The sequence below is a fragment of the Borostomias antarcticus genome (genome assembly GCF_949987555.1).
Source record: "Borostomias antarcticus genome assembly, chromosome: 10".
Taxonomy (NCBI): domain Eukaryota; kingdom Metazoa; phylum Chordata; class Actinopteri; order Stomiiformes; family Stomiidae; genus Borostomias; species Borostomias antarcticus.
This window is the reverse complement of record NC_140243.1, coordinates 7,230,727-7,245,375: the sequence shown is the minus strand read 5'-3', so window position 1 is coordinate 7,245,375 and position 14,649 is coordinate 7,230,727. Positions and strand designations below refer to the sequence as shown.

Here is a 14,649-nt window from a genome sequence, read left to right as displayed (position 1 = left end):
GGTCCTGATAGAACACAGACAAGAATTCTGCTACAGTAGTCACAGTGAGTTTATGAAACATGTTCACATTATCTATGGAAATCAGCCGTCACACTCCCAAACAGATGTTCTTGTTAAACAAAACAGAATACTGCACATCAGGACATATTTATATACTGTAGATATGGTTGTGTACTTTATATATTTATACTGTTGTTGTTTTCTTTAAGCCCTTTGTCCTTTTCAGTTATTCTAAGGTACAACGGGGGAAGTGTTGATTAGCAGTATGGCAAGCACACATACTGTAGCAGGCCTGTCCACATATACGTATAGCGCTCTTCAGGCGCTGTCACATGTGCCATATCCGCCCACTGTTACAAGGCAGAAGTGCAATAGTTTTTCTAGGGTTTTCAATAAAGTCGAGGTGATTAAAAGAAACATAGACTTTGTTCAAACGCTTTATCTTAGTAATGGAGAACAATGCCCTCTCAATGAGCCCACTTCCGAGGACTTCCAAGTACGTCTTGTTTTGTCCAAAGGACCCCAGCAGACGCCGCGTGACTAAAGAGGACGCCCCCTTTCTTCCCAGCAGCCCCGGCTGCGCTTTGAAGAGGCGAAAGCGCTGGGACGGTGTTACTGGGGTTAATTACACGTGTTCTCCGTGTCCACGGCGTCTTGACGCTGTATGTTATCTGCCCCGCCAGGCAGGGTGGGTACCGCCACAGCCGGTCTCTTCATTACTGACCAGAAAACCCTCATTGGTCTTAATTGGACCCTGTTAAGAGACATCCCCTCCGGGTCCATAGCTGGTAACTGAAGCCGATCCAGAGGCCTGGTGGTTTCTGCCGCTGCCTGTCACAAGGCTGGCGCTCTCTCTGTTTGTCATGGAACCCCCACTGACTCACAGGTAATTAGCTCAGGGCTCAGTGTAAGTGTTCTAGAAGCATGGCGGATCGCGCGAGGTCAGGGCCGTGCGTTCTCCTTCTTTCACATTCAAAGTGTCTTGGTAATAAAGAGAAAGTCTCTTCCTCTTTTTTTTTTTTTTTTCCCGCACACAATTTGTTCTAATCTGTTCCTGGCCCCAGCGTCACAGGGATCAGCAAGGTCACAGAATCCAAGTTGTCAGAATGTAATTGTGTTCATTATCTGGCATTGCGAGGTAGCGCTGCTATGAAAAATAGATGTCTTTTTTGTCTGGGTGGCTGAGCTCTCGGGTCCTGCTGTAGAGAAAGTGGTGATCAAGGCAAGGCCCAGTCTGCCAGTCACCGGCAGAGCTCGTGATTGACAGGATGACTGATGAGGGATTTACCCTCTCCCTCCCCCCTCTCCTTCTCTCACTCCCCCACTCCCTCTCCCTCCCCCCTCTCCTTCTCTCACTCCCCCACTCCCTCTCCCTCCCCCCTCTCCTTCTCTCCTCCCATCTCTCTCCTGTTGCTCTCATCTTAAAAAGGAAAACGTTGGAGGCAGCTGGCATCAGTCTGTCTGGGAGGAGCTCCCGTTCAGACACGCACAGCTCTCTTTGTCTCCTAGTGACACCATACAAGGGCTGTTTGTCATGTTGTTAATTTTCAGATGCAGCACCCGTGCCAGTTCAGAGGAAACTGTTGATATTAAATCCCAGTGACAGGACTGGATCTAGTGCTCCGCTTGAGGAACGAGCCACTCCCGCAGCTCTCCTGCCAAAATACCAAACCTGGAAAGTGGCGCGATGATGAGATGCTTCCACAATACTTGGAAGTTGTACTGTAGGTGATCCGAATAAATCTGGTGCGAAGCTGCTTTGCTTAATCCAAATGAATTAATTATTTGTCTGGTGTAATGATGAAGGATGATAGTTTTATTTAGTAGTTTATTTTGTCAGGGACAATACAGCAACAATGTAACAGGTTACAGTAACGTGAAACGGATGAGTTGCATAGCTAGCTGTAATGAGAGCTAGCTGTAAAGATGACATTTCTTATATTTATTTGTTGACAATATTCTTGCTTTGTTTGTTTGTTTTATTTACATTTTTTCCATCTGCAGGGAATAGACACAGCCTATTAAAAACTGCCACACACAAACACAGCGCCAGAGCTATTAGTGTTTCACACCTCAGTGTAATCACTGGATCTACAGTAGGATAACGTTGGGAGGTTTCCAGGGGTGGCACAGGAGCCCGTAGCGATGGGCATGATGCCAGCTGTAGTGGAGTGGAGGCTCCCGGTGATGAATATCCTCTGCAGAGCAGTGCCCACAAGCTGGCCAGCCAGCGCTCTTACCCACTTAGCAAGACAGCGGCCTCCTGAACGCTCCCTGGGGCCTCTGCTGAGGGGATATGATACAGGACACAGTCTGGCAAGCTCCGCTGATCCACAAAGCTACAGTAGCCAGCAGCAGGGCTGTGGCACAGTGTAACTCGCATACACACACACACACACACACACACACACACACACACACAGCACACAAGATAGACACACACACGCACACAACACACTCATACACACACAAACACATACAGTACACACCGCACAGAAGATACACACATAGCCAGCCTGCCAGCCAGTCATAGAAACACAGGAGGAGGAGGAGGAGAGGTTGCTTCCATAACAACGCTGGAGCTGGAGCTGTAATTAGAGCTGATTTAACCCCAACCTAGGGTGACCATATTTTGATTTCCAAAAAAAGAGGACACTCTCCGCCGGCCACGAGATAGCCTACTTAAATGATACTCGCAGTTTACTCAAAGATGCCTTATAATTTTTAGATATTTAAAGTTTATATGTATGGATAGAAAATTCAGTTATATTATAAAATAATATCTCTCAAAGACAGAAATTAAGATAGGCTTCTCAGAGGTTTCAACCTGCTTTATTATGCCTAAAATAATAGCCCTTTGATTGAAGTTTCAATTGTACAAAAATAACTAAAATCTCTGGAATAAAATAATGATAGAATAATAATAATGCCTCTTCTGTATAAGAAAATCAACTTCATCAACTAACAAAATAATACTGTAGCTCTCTTTCAACTAAAAAAATAACAGCTCTCTTTTCAAGGCTTACTGGACAAATAAATAAGTATTATTAATTAGTAAATACAACTTTATGTGTTGGCTAAATTGATTGGTTGATTTTTTATTTGGTCTTGATTTCCGTAAGCCAGAATCCTTTTACCTGGCCTACAATGTTGAGTGAATGACGAGCTAAGACAGCTGTCAACGGACCTTAACGTGGACTGTATTTTCATGAGGACTCTAGGGGGCGACGGAGCACTACCAAAACGCTAAACACGGATGAAAATGAAGCGATATGGCAGAATACAAGATGCATTTAAGTCAAAAACAGTCTGAAAGTCGATTTACGTGCCTTCTTTCACTGAAAGAAGGCGCAAAAATCAAGTTTTATTTGGATTTGTATGGGTAAGCCAGGCTTACCCTGGCTTATAGGAGCAATCGCCACTGGGTCTCTGCTGTCTGTCTCTCCTCTCCGATAACATACTCCTGTCTCGCCAGCAATGCTGTGCCGGTGTTTGCTTCCTCGTTCGGTGTCTGCTTCCTCGTTGTGAGTGTTGGAGATCCGCCCACAAATCAGCCTCTCGGGGATTACGTCACACACACTAACCCCTACAAGGACAACCGGAGGGAAAGAAACACACACACAAGGAATAAAGCTTTGATTGATTGAGGAAAACCGGACATTATCATAAATTTATAACCCCCCCCCCGGACGCCCCGGACAGGACGTGAAACGTCCGGGTAAAAGAGGACGTTTGGTCACCCTACCCCAACCACACTCCTGTCTTTACTGTGTGATGAATATCCAGGTAGTCACATTCAGAGGGTTGTAGCCCCCCCCCCCCTCCAACCTCCCTGTATGCTTGAGACTTTGCTACAGCGGACATCCGGCGTGGCTCCTGGGGCCTGGGACCCCGCACAGCTGCTCGGCATGCTAGGAGATGTGCCTGCCGTGCGTGCCCAGGCCGCGTGGCGGGTGCAGAGCGCGTCTGTGGCAGGTACGCCCGCCCTCACTTTACCCCTCATCTAAAGCCCCATTAGGAACGGGCGCACAGGGCCCCGGTTTCTGCTGACTCCGGCATCAAATATTCATGGCTGTCTGCGTTAGCTTGCAGAGTACTAATTGAGTTCTGTATATTCCGACGTGATTATCTCCAGTCTAATTCCTCAAAGGAGGGAGCCAATTAGATAGCATTTGTGTGAAGAGGTTCACGTGTTCCTAGTGCTTGTCCAGACTCTCTGAGACAACTGTGTTGTATTACTGCACTATACTGTTCTGTACAGTGGGGCTTGAATCTAATTCCAGCAGGTCGTTATCTGTTCCTACTGAGGCCTCACTGCATCAGTGGTGCTCATTACTACAGAACAGTGGGGGCCAGTGTGATGCAGGAGAGAAGAGGTGAGGTGAAGGAGAGAGAGGGGGGGGGAGTGAAGAACGGAGGTAGAGAAGAGGGGAGAGAGACGGAGGGACAGAGGAGGAGAGGTGAGAGAAAGTGATTCCTAACAGGGGCCCTCTAAACCTGGAGGAGGAAGTGGGGAAATACCGTACATGGGTGACCCAGAGCTGAACTACCACAATGTCACTAACTCATGGCGTGAGAGAGCTGCTGCCCGGGTCTTTGTCTGTTTCACTCCGTAAACCCGAGAAGGAGACGTTGCGTGACGTCCGGGGGGCGTCGCATTCTGCTGAGGGCTGAATTCAAGGCAGACAGGAAGGCCGGCCGTCAAGTGGATTCTGGGGGTGGGAGATGAGGCGCTGCCGCTGACAGACGTCACCCATGATAGATGGGTCTGTGTGAGACGGGATCTTAAGGCCAATTCACGGGTCAGTCAGACAAGTGTCGTACGATGAAACATGATGCCAATCAGACAATCTTTTTTTAAATGTCTGATTGGGGTGTACTGTAGCAGACCTGTCTTGCACCTCCTGGATTTTGTAAGGTCGGAGACACCGACTGTCATAGATTGTCACATTGTCTGACTGTATGAGAGCTTCCGAGCGGTGAATGCAGAAAGCGTCTGACTGATGTCATTTTCCTCTACGAGCCGTCGCACAACATTTGTCTTACGGTGTCAGCGTGCTCCCTAAATGTAGCTGACGTTTGACATTGACACGCCAGACTCATACTGCCCCTCCCCAGTGAGCACCTACTGACCACAGGTTGGTTCCAGGTCCCTGGTTCCTGTCTGGCCCGGCCTCCGCATGGAGCAGACCGGCAGCCTTTGCATCTCATACAAGCTTCATGTGCACACAACGATTTCCCATCGTCTCAATCTCATGTATCACACAGGCCGAGGCTGATCCAAATACAGGCCCAAGCCTTCATGTAGGGAAGTTTATGAACGGCGACAGGCAGTACTTCTCTGTGTGGTGGAAGACATTACATGGGCTGAGTCGGGACAGATAGGCTTTCTAACAAACTGCCTGGGCTGGGATATAAAACAAATGTAAAAAAGAAAACAAAGGAAGACAGCGGAGCTTTGCCAGGGGGCCGTCCCATTACGGTTCTCACACTCACTCACTCACACTCACACACACACACACACACACACACACACACTGGTCATTTATCTTCAGCCTTTATTTGTCACACAGATGCTTCAACAGAGCCGGGGGTCCCGCCAGGCGTCCGGGTCAGAGACGCACAGAGAGACACATCCTGTTTCTCTGGCTGGAGAGATGACCGGCACTAGCGCTCTGTCTGGAAACTACACACTTGATTCTGTCAATGTCGAGGCTTTCCTGGAGAAGGCTAGATGGGGAGTTACTGAGTAGAATCACTGGTGCATGCACTCACATACTCTCAACACTCTCAAACGCGCGAGCGCACACACACACATACACACACACATACACAAGCACACACACACATTTACACACCCTTCTGTCGATGTCTAAACTGGCAGTTTTGTGTTGACCCAGACACCAGAGTCTGCGTCTATGGGGGATTTATGTAACATTGTTAGATTCAGGCTGTGGCTTTTCATTAATGCTGTGTGACATTCAAACCCGTCTTAATGTGGTCATAATGCATTGCATGCGAACTGAACTGGAAGGATTAGACAGACACACACAGACAGCCGGGGAATTATGGTCAATGGGAAGCAATTACTGCTCGAAAATGGAAATGGAACTGGGGCTCCCCCTGGGTTGGCTGGGTCCAGAGACAGACAGACAGACACACACACACACACACACACACACAGACGACCGACATGCAGGCAGACAGACCAACAGACAGACAGATAGTAGGGAGACAGACAGACACACAGGCAGGGAGACAGTAGGGATGGAGGTGTCTATGGAGACAGTAGGGAGGGAGGTGTCTATGGAGACGGTAGGGAGGGAGGTGTCTATGGAGACGGTAGGGAGGGAGGTGTCTATGGAGACGGTAGGGAGGGAGGTGCGCACACACACACACACACACACACACACAGCCCCTCCACATCCCCGCAGGCCACGCCAGAGCTGGGTGGAGCTCCCACACTCCTTCCACAACTGTGTTAGTTCTGGTGCAGATGATCCTCCCCAGCCCCCTTCTGACTGTCTTCTGTCCGGGGGCCAGGACCTCTGCTGTTTGGCTGGGAAGCATGGAAAACAAATCCCCATAATAACACATTGTCAGGTTCAGCTGTATAAGAAGAGTGAACAGAGTAGGCTTCAATGGCCATGTTAATGGCAGGCTGGCAGCAGGTGTGCTAGGAGTTTCACTGTGAAAGATTAACCTCAACATGGGCTATTCTGCCATACAGGAAGTTGGCAGTACAAGTACCTTAACGCCCACAACAGTACATCCTGCTGTTTAGTCTAAACTCCAGGTGATGTGGGACAGAGATGTTGTACCGGTCATTTAGCAAAAACACAGTGTTCCCTAGAGATATTTGCTATGATACTGTATCGTCACTGCTTAACATTGATTTTTTTGTCTTGTAAAATGGCAAAAAGGGGGGGGGGGGGCGCTGCTGGTCTAGTAACCATTTTACAGGGAGATAAATGAGGAGAAATACAGTAGCTATTTTGAATGATTGCCCCATGATTTGCCAAAGCCATTCAGAGTCCCTACTATACGTCATTTCTTCACAGCTGTGTCAGGTCATATTGTTGTGTAGTCATGGCAACTATCACCTGTATTTAACATTAGTACTTACAGGTAGCATGTCTCTCTCTCCTTCTCTGCATCTCTCTCTCTGCCTCTCTCTCTCTCTCTCCCTCACTCTCTCTCTCTCTCCCTCACTCTTTCTCTGCCTCTCTCTCCCTCTCTCTTTCTCTGCCTCTCTCTCCCTCTCTCTCTGCCTCTCTCTCTCTCCCTCTCTCTCTGCCTCTCTCTCTGCCTCTCTCTCCCTCTCTCTCTGCCTCTCTCCCTCTCTCTCTCTCTCTCTCTCTCTCTCTCCCTCCTTCTCTCTGCCCCCCATCTCTGTTAGCCAGATGTGTATCAGGCCTGTGCCTCACTGTCCACCCTGAGCTTTGTTTGTCTTGTCTTCTTATTCAGACAGACAACAGTGTCAGACGTTGTTTTGCCTTTCAGCGCCTGAAATGCCGGGGAGGCAGCGAGGGCCTGCGCAGACAGCAGGGCGTTTGGTGTGAGAGGTGCTTTGTGGGAAATTGAAAAAGCTGGGAGAGAAAGAGGGGGTCACAATTGACTTTAACACACTCCACCCACCCTTAGTTTAGCATGAGGCTGTATGACCTAAATTCACTTAACCTCATCTGCCTGGACGTTTGTTTAGCCTTCTGGGCAAGCAGTAGAGAAATGTACTGAATGAGGTAGAAAAAAAGATGTTTTGAATACATCACACTGAAGCAGGGGAAAGCACGCTCTCTATAGACATATACCGCCCTCTAGTGGCGAGTGACACCTCTCCCTCATCTCTCCCACATAGAAGAGCCTTTCCGAGTGGCCAAACCGTATTTGGAAGATATTACCATCAACAAATCTGGGCTGTGGACATTCAACGGCTTTAACGTCAGTCCTCTGCTGATGTTAGACACGGTTGCTGTTGAATTTTTAATGTTGACATGCTCAAAGAAAAATGATGTAACCTACTGTTTCTGACCTTTAACCGCCAATCACGTACAGCAGCCAATAGTAATACGTTGATTCATTAGTATTATATGTATTTGTTGACTACGGTGGAGGACTTGAGAACAAGTATTTCAGTCTGCAACGTAGAGCAGGAGACGCACATTTCATCTTCCGAGTTTTGCCCTCGTCATAACGGCCTGGAGGAGATGAGTGCTGTGAAATCATATGCTCTAGTTAAGCTAAACAAAGGTGCCGTATTCCCACATGAAATGCAGATGAGAGTACATTCGTGGAAACGCAGGCAGATCAGTCGAGGGCATTTGACTCCAGCTTCCTGCGAAGGTACTCAGATTGTGTACACACTCCAACACGTGCACGCGCGCGCACACACGCACGCACGCACGGCGCTCTCCTCCGCATTTCTCATCTCTCTCTCTCTCTCGTGGTAGAGTGTAGTGAGGCGAACCTCGGAGCAGCAAGCTCATTAAAGGCTTTATTCAGCTTCCAGGATTGAAGAGGGTTGCAATATGGACACTGTTTATACACAGACGCTGCAGTGGGAATAATGTTTATTTTTATTGCACTCTTGAAGGAGAACTAAAGAGAGCAGAGCTCGTCGGCACGCACGCACTCTTCATGAAAATGATTCCTCTCCAGGAGCGCTTTGAAGAAATTGCCCCCTCTTTTCAAAATCTTTTCAAAATGTGCCCTCTCCCCCATCTGTGACCCCAAACAGTGCTGGCGAGCAGGACGTCCCAGAGGAGCAGTGGTGACACTCAAACGACAAGCAGATTTATGTCGGGGTTTTACATTGCAGCCTCCAGTGAACCGACAGTAACAGATCTCTACTCAATAGCGTATAGTCTATAAATGTCAGTGCTTAAGCTCCCCAGCCACACTGCAGGGTCCGGGGAGGGGGTTGGGGTTGGGCAGCAAGTGTGGCCGTGCGGTGACAGGCATCATTAGAATCGGAGAGGGTGGGGGGGGGGAGTGTCACGCACTCGGAGCTCTGTTTGGAAACCGTCGCCATTCGAGCCGACGGGGAGCAGCTCGACCCGGCGCAGCGGCTCGACCCAGCCAGAGATCCAGGAAACGGGACCGTCCTCCTCGTCCTCCCCTCCTCCCCCGCGCAAAGGGCCGCAGCGGGCCCGGCGTCCATCACCAGCACACGACAGAGCACCTCTGTAATTGCAGTGCTGCTGGGAGAGGCGGTCGTTATTTATGAAAAACCGGAATAACGAAGTGCAGCGTCCCGGCAGGTATTAAGAAGAGGGACGCCACAGATAAGTCACAGGCGGACGGCCGCCGCGCTCCCCCAGCCCCCCCCCCCCCACTCACACGGGCCAGCTGCCCAGACGCTCGACTGCAGAAAAAGCCTACAGTCATCACAAAGTGGAAGTATTTACTGCTTTGCCACTGGGGGGGGGGTGGTAGGGGGGAGGGTGGTGGTGGGAGGGGGGAAGGGGGGGGGGGGGTGGTTTGGCCTGAGAAACGACTGCGCTTGTGCTTGAGAAAAGTGCTAATCAGATTCCCTCGGCAGGGGGAGGGGGCACGCGAGGACAGCGGCCCTGGCAAGTGGAAACGGTCTCAGGCATCCGCCGGAGGTCCAAGACGCACGCAGGACCAGGGCCTGTTAGAGGAAACACTGGCCGCAGATACCGTAGACAGACAGCACAGCGCCGGGCTTCCTCAGAGAGCCTCCATCTTCTCTCACCGGACTCTGGGGCTGCGGTCGCTGCTTTGTCGTTGCCCTTTGTCAGTTGTCTTTGAAAATAAGGCAGGGAGACTGTAGGGAGGGAGGTGTCTATGGAGACAGTAGGGAGGGAGGTGTCTATGGAGACAGTAGGGAGGGAGGTGTCTATGGAGACAGTAGGGAGGGAGGTGTCTATGGAGACAGTAGGGAGGGAGGTGTCTATGGAGACAGTAGGGAGGGAGGTGTCTATGGATGTCTATGGAGGTGTCTGTGGATCTCCACAGGGCCTTGCTTCTGGGCCTCACTGGTCTGGATGGAGCTCAACCCTCTCCACGCACATACATCTTCGAAAATAAGTTGCAAACACTTGTTTGGTTCACCTAATACCATTGTCCACCCTCCTCACCTAGGTTGTGTGTGTGTATGCGTGAGGGTGCGGGTATGTTTTTTTTTTTTCTGCTTCCAGAACTGTAACATCTGCAGCTCAGTTCTCCTCATATCATTGTCCATCCTCCTCACCAATGTTTGGTGTGTGTGCATGCGTGCGTGCGGGCGTGTGTGTGCGTGCGTGTGTGTGTGCATGTGTTGCTCTGCTTCCAGAACACCCTGGAGACCTGTAACATCTGCAGCAAGCCCATCATGGAGCGCATCCTGCGGGCCACTGGGAAGGCCTACCACCCACACTGCTTCACCTGCGTGGTGTGCCAGCGCAGCCTGGACGGCATCCCCTTCACCGTGGACGCCGCCAACCACATCCACTGCATCGAGGACTTCCACAAGTGAGGCGCGGCCCCAGCCCTCCCCCTGAGCGCGCGAGAGAGATTCCCGCGACTGTTCTAGTCAGCGGCAGGCCGCGTTGTACCATACATCGTAAAGTACTCCCTTCCCCATCCCCCACCCCCCAGCCCCCGGTTACCAGAGAAAACAGAAGTAGGGGATCTCGTCAGACACGTGTGACTGGATAACTGTAAAAAGCCGTTGTTTTGATTCCTCATGACAAGCGTGACCCCAACAAAGCAGCCCTTTGTGTCGAGGAACAGTTGCAGCTCCCGGCCGCAGCCGCCGAATCCCACGAACCGTCTCACTTCCTGATTCTCAGCCATTCAGGGGTGGGTTAGTGAAGAGGCAGGGCTCACATCCAGTCACCTGATTGGAGCTGAAACCTCTCACATCCCCTCGGGGCACTTTGCTAGAGAGACCTGGTTCCTCCTCATCACACGCTCCCTCACAGCACTCACCTTCTATACTACAGAATGTAGTAGTCCTACAGAATGTCCCTCTTCTGATATGATAACACCACGTGGCTTTGTCTCAGGGTCAAACATTGAGTTATACTGTATCAAAGGAGAGAGTTATGTGAAATATGCCAGGAACAGTGATTACTGTATGGTATATGTTGCATTATACAACGGGTAGTTCCGACCTCGCAATCTGATTGGTTAACAGCCGTTGTATTTTCACGCAAAGGCAAAGCCTCTTTACCGTTCTATGTGAAATATTACAGCATCAATTATTACTGCCTGTAAAAACGAGTTCTATCACTCCTGTAGCCTACCACTCTGGTTTGTCATCAACATTTTTGCAATTCGCAGTTACACAGCAAAGGTACGACTACACTGCGTTCATGGCTAGCTAGGTTTGTCAGGAGTATTACAGTAGTTTTGGTTGCTAGGGCTCTTGTTCGTCGTGTTGAAACTCCATAGCAACGTGATAGTTTAAGGAACTACCTTTCTTGGCAGAGTTTACTAAAAATCGATATTAAGACACTGAAATAGTCGGTATTTATCCCATGAATTTCTCCCGATGATGTAACCGTTGCATAAAAGCAATAACTCACTGGAGGGTTGTGGTATATGGCCCATATACTACGGGTTGTGCTGGTGGCCTCGGCTGTGCCTCGTGCCTACGACTGCAGCACAACCCGTGGTATATCGGCCGTATTCCACACCCTCTCATGAGTTACTGCTTCAGTGTTGTATTTTTGGGACTCATATCTTCCCTCCTGTGTTGCGGTTGGCAGGAAGTTCGCCCCGCGCTGCTCCGTGTGCTCCGGGCCCATCATGCCGGCGCCGGGCCAAGAGGAGACCGTGCGCATCGTGGCGCTCGACCGGGACTTCCACGTGCAGTGTTACCGCTGCGAGGTGTGTGTTTGCACATGTGTGTTTGTGCGTGTGTGTGTATGTGTGTATACAGTATCCGACATGCACTGTCAGCCTGTTACTGTACATACGCGTGTATGTTTGTGTGTGTGTATACAGTATCTGACATGCACTGTCAGCCTATTACTGTACATACGTGTTTGCGTGTGTGTGTGTGTGTGTGTGTGTGTGTGTGTGTGTGTGTGATTGACACATCCCCTTTACCCATTACCATGAAACTGGAAGCAGTGCGTGAGATCGCGCTCTCCAACGTGCAGCATTTTTTCGCAATTGTACACATACTGTACCAAAATGCACTTTGACAGACATGAACAATAAACCTGTTCATCTAGTAAGGAAATGGATGGGCCTGAACACGCGCTCAACCAGAGACTTGATCTATCACAAAAGAAGTGAAGGGAGATTAGGCGTCCTTAACCTAGAATGGATCTATACAGCTACGAGAATAAACCATCTCTTCCGCATGCTCAACAACGATGACCCTGCTGTCCGAGAACAGGCGCGAGCGTCACTCCTCCTGGACTTATCAATGCGCAAGGCCCCCCACTCAACAGCAGAGGCCAGCTTCCTGGGATTCTGGAAAAAGCCCAGTGGGAAACCGGACACGCGCGCCCCCGGGTTTGGAGTGCGCTCTGACTGGCCCGATCTCAACGACCTGTGTAACAGCGCTCACATACACATGAGCTGGAGGGACGCAGCAGACCGTGTAGTGGACGTTAGTGACGGACTAATCACCGACAAAAACACGTGTGTGCGGGCGGTACTAAACACTGATGAAAACACCATGCAGGTCCTCCAGCCCCAAACCTGCAGACGGGACATTATTGAACAACATGAAACCCGCCCACTCCATACTACACAACTCAACAATAGACCAATCCATTCTCAAATTCACAATAAAATCCCGGTTAGTTCTGCCTACTAAATACAACCTCGCCCTATGGTACCCAACACAACATGATCCATACTGCTTATTGCACAATAACCAAGAACAGGAATCCGTTGCGCATATCATGAACAGTTGCCCCGCCTTCAAGGGACTGTATATGGCACGCCATGATCGTATGGTGGATCTGACTGAGAAAGAACTGCGCCGTGCCACTGGACAACAAACACAATTCCATATTAATGAAACCGTTCAAATTGACTGGTTTGCTTCATCCCAACTTAGCAATACATTGAACAATATTGTCGAAAGCTCTCCTAATACTCCGGATATTGTCATGATTAATGAATCCACCAAGTCTGTATTTATTTTAGAAATTGGATGTTCTTTTGACATGTACATGGACACTTGCTTTAGCTATAAAATATCAAAATATCAACCACTTGCTCATGTCATCTCTGCATGTGGGTATAATTGCAAAATTATAGTTTGGATATTTGGCAGCTTAGGGCACGTACACAAAATGTGTGTGCGAGGACTCCAACTTGCTGGACTGGCAAAAAAATCTGCAAAACTTTTAGTTAAGTACTGTTCCGTGTCTGCCATCATTGGCAGTCATTTCATATGGAAAAGACGCTGCTGCCTATATCCATAAAGAGCTTTGATCTCCCTGCTGGGACTACATTCTGTGAATGTGATCTTGCACTGCGTTGTGTGACTCTTGCTACTGTTGGATTTTGATAATGATTTGTATCTTTGATTGAAAATCCAATAAAGAAATTGAAATGTGTGTATATACAGTATTGGGGCATGCACTGTCAGCCTGCTACTGTATGAATGCTATCATACTGCTGACCATGGGTGAATGTGAAATGTCAGCCAGGCGCTGTGGGTCAGTCGGCGGGACTGAGAGTCATTAGGAGACGGGGCCTCTAGGGATGGAACAGGTCTGCCTGGGGAAGAGCCCCGCCAGCGTGTGTGTGTGTGTACACAACTTGGCAGACTTAAAGGTCAGGGTGGGAAAAAAAGAGAAGAGCAAAGCAGATTAGTCGAGCTGGAAGGACAAACATAGGAAGACGTTTTGGAACTGAGGGAACTTGAATAAATATGGTCATGACTGATGTTTATACTGTGTGTGCGTGTGCGTGCGTGCGTGTGTGTACTGCGTGTGTCCAGTACAGTGGTCTAACCCGAGTGTCCGGTGTGTCCTGCAGGACTGCGGCTCCCTGCTCTCGGAGGGGGATAACCAGGGCTGCTACCCTCTGGACGGCCACGTCCTCTGCAAGAACTGTAACACCTGCCGCATCCAGGCCCTCACCGCCAAGGCTACCACTGACCTCTGAACCAGTCCACCTACTGGTCACCTCGCTCCCTCACATTTTCTCTCTCTCTCTCTATCACTCTCTCTCCCTCTCTGACTCTCTCTATATCCACCTCTCTCTGACTCTCTCTGACTCTCTATACCCCCACCTCTCTCTGACCCTCTATACCCCCACCTGTCTCTCTGACTCTCTCTGTACCCCCACCTCTCTCTCTGACCCTCTATACCCCCACCTCTCTCTCTGACTCTCTCTATACCCCCACCTCTCTCTCTGACTCTCTCTATACCCCCACCTCTCTCTGACTCTCTCTATACCCCCACCTCTCTCTCTGACTCTCTCTATACCCCCACCTCTCTCTGACTCTCTGTACCCCCACCTCTCTCTCTGACCCTCTATACCCCCACCTCTCTCTCTGACTCTCTCTATACCCCCACCTCTCTCTCTGACTCTCTCTGTACCCCCACCTCTCTCTCTGACTCTCTCTATACCCCCACCTCTCTCTCTGACTCTCTCTATACCCCCACCTCTCTCTCTGACCCTCTCTATACCCCCACCTCTCTCTCTGACTCTCTCTATACCCCCACCTCT

At 49.8% G+C, this 14,649-nt stretch overlaps 1 protein-coding gene across 5 annotated transcripts in view; it reads left to right on the top strand.

The window, feature by feature from the left end:
• Positions 1–14,171, top strand: part of lpp (LIM domain containing preferred translocation partner in lipoma) — a 176,441-nt gene extending 162,270 nt beyond the window's left edge. For all 5 annotated transcript variants that reach the window (XM_084444920.1, XM_084444922.1, XM_084444924.1 and 2 more), the window contains 3 exons: positions 10,295–10,473; positions 11,715–11,835; positions 13,954–14,171. In XM_084444920.1, the coding sequence (XP_084301046.1) occupies positions 10,295–10,473; positions 11,715–11,835; positions 13,954–14,082 (429 nt within the window). In that variant the 3' untranslated portion in view covers positions 14,083–14,171. The remainder of the gene's footprint in view (positions 1–10,294; positions 10,474–11,714; positions 11,836–13,953) is intronic.
• The last annotated feature ends 478 nt before the right edge of the window (positions 14,172–14,649 follow it).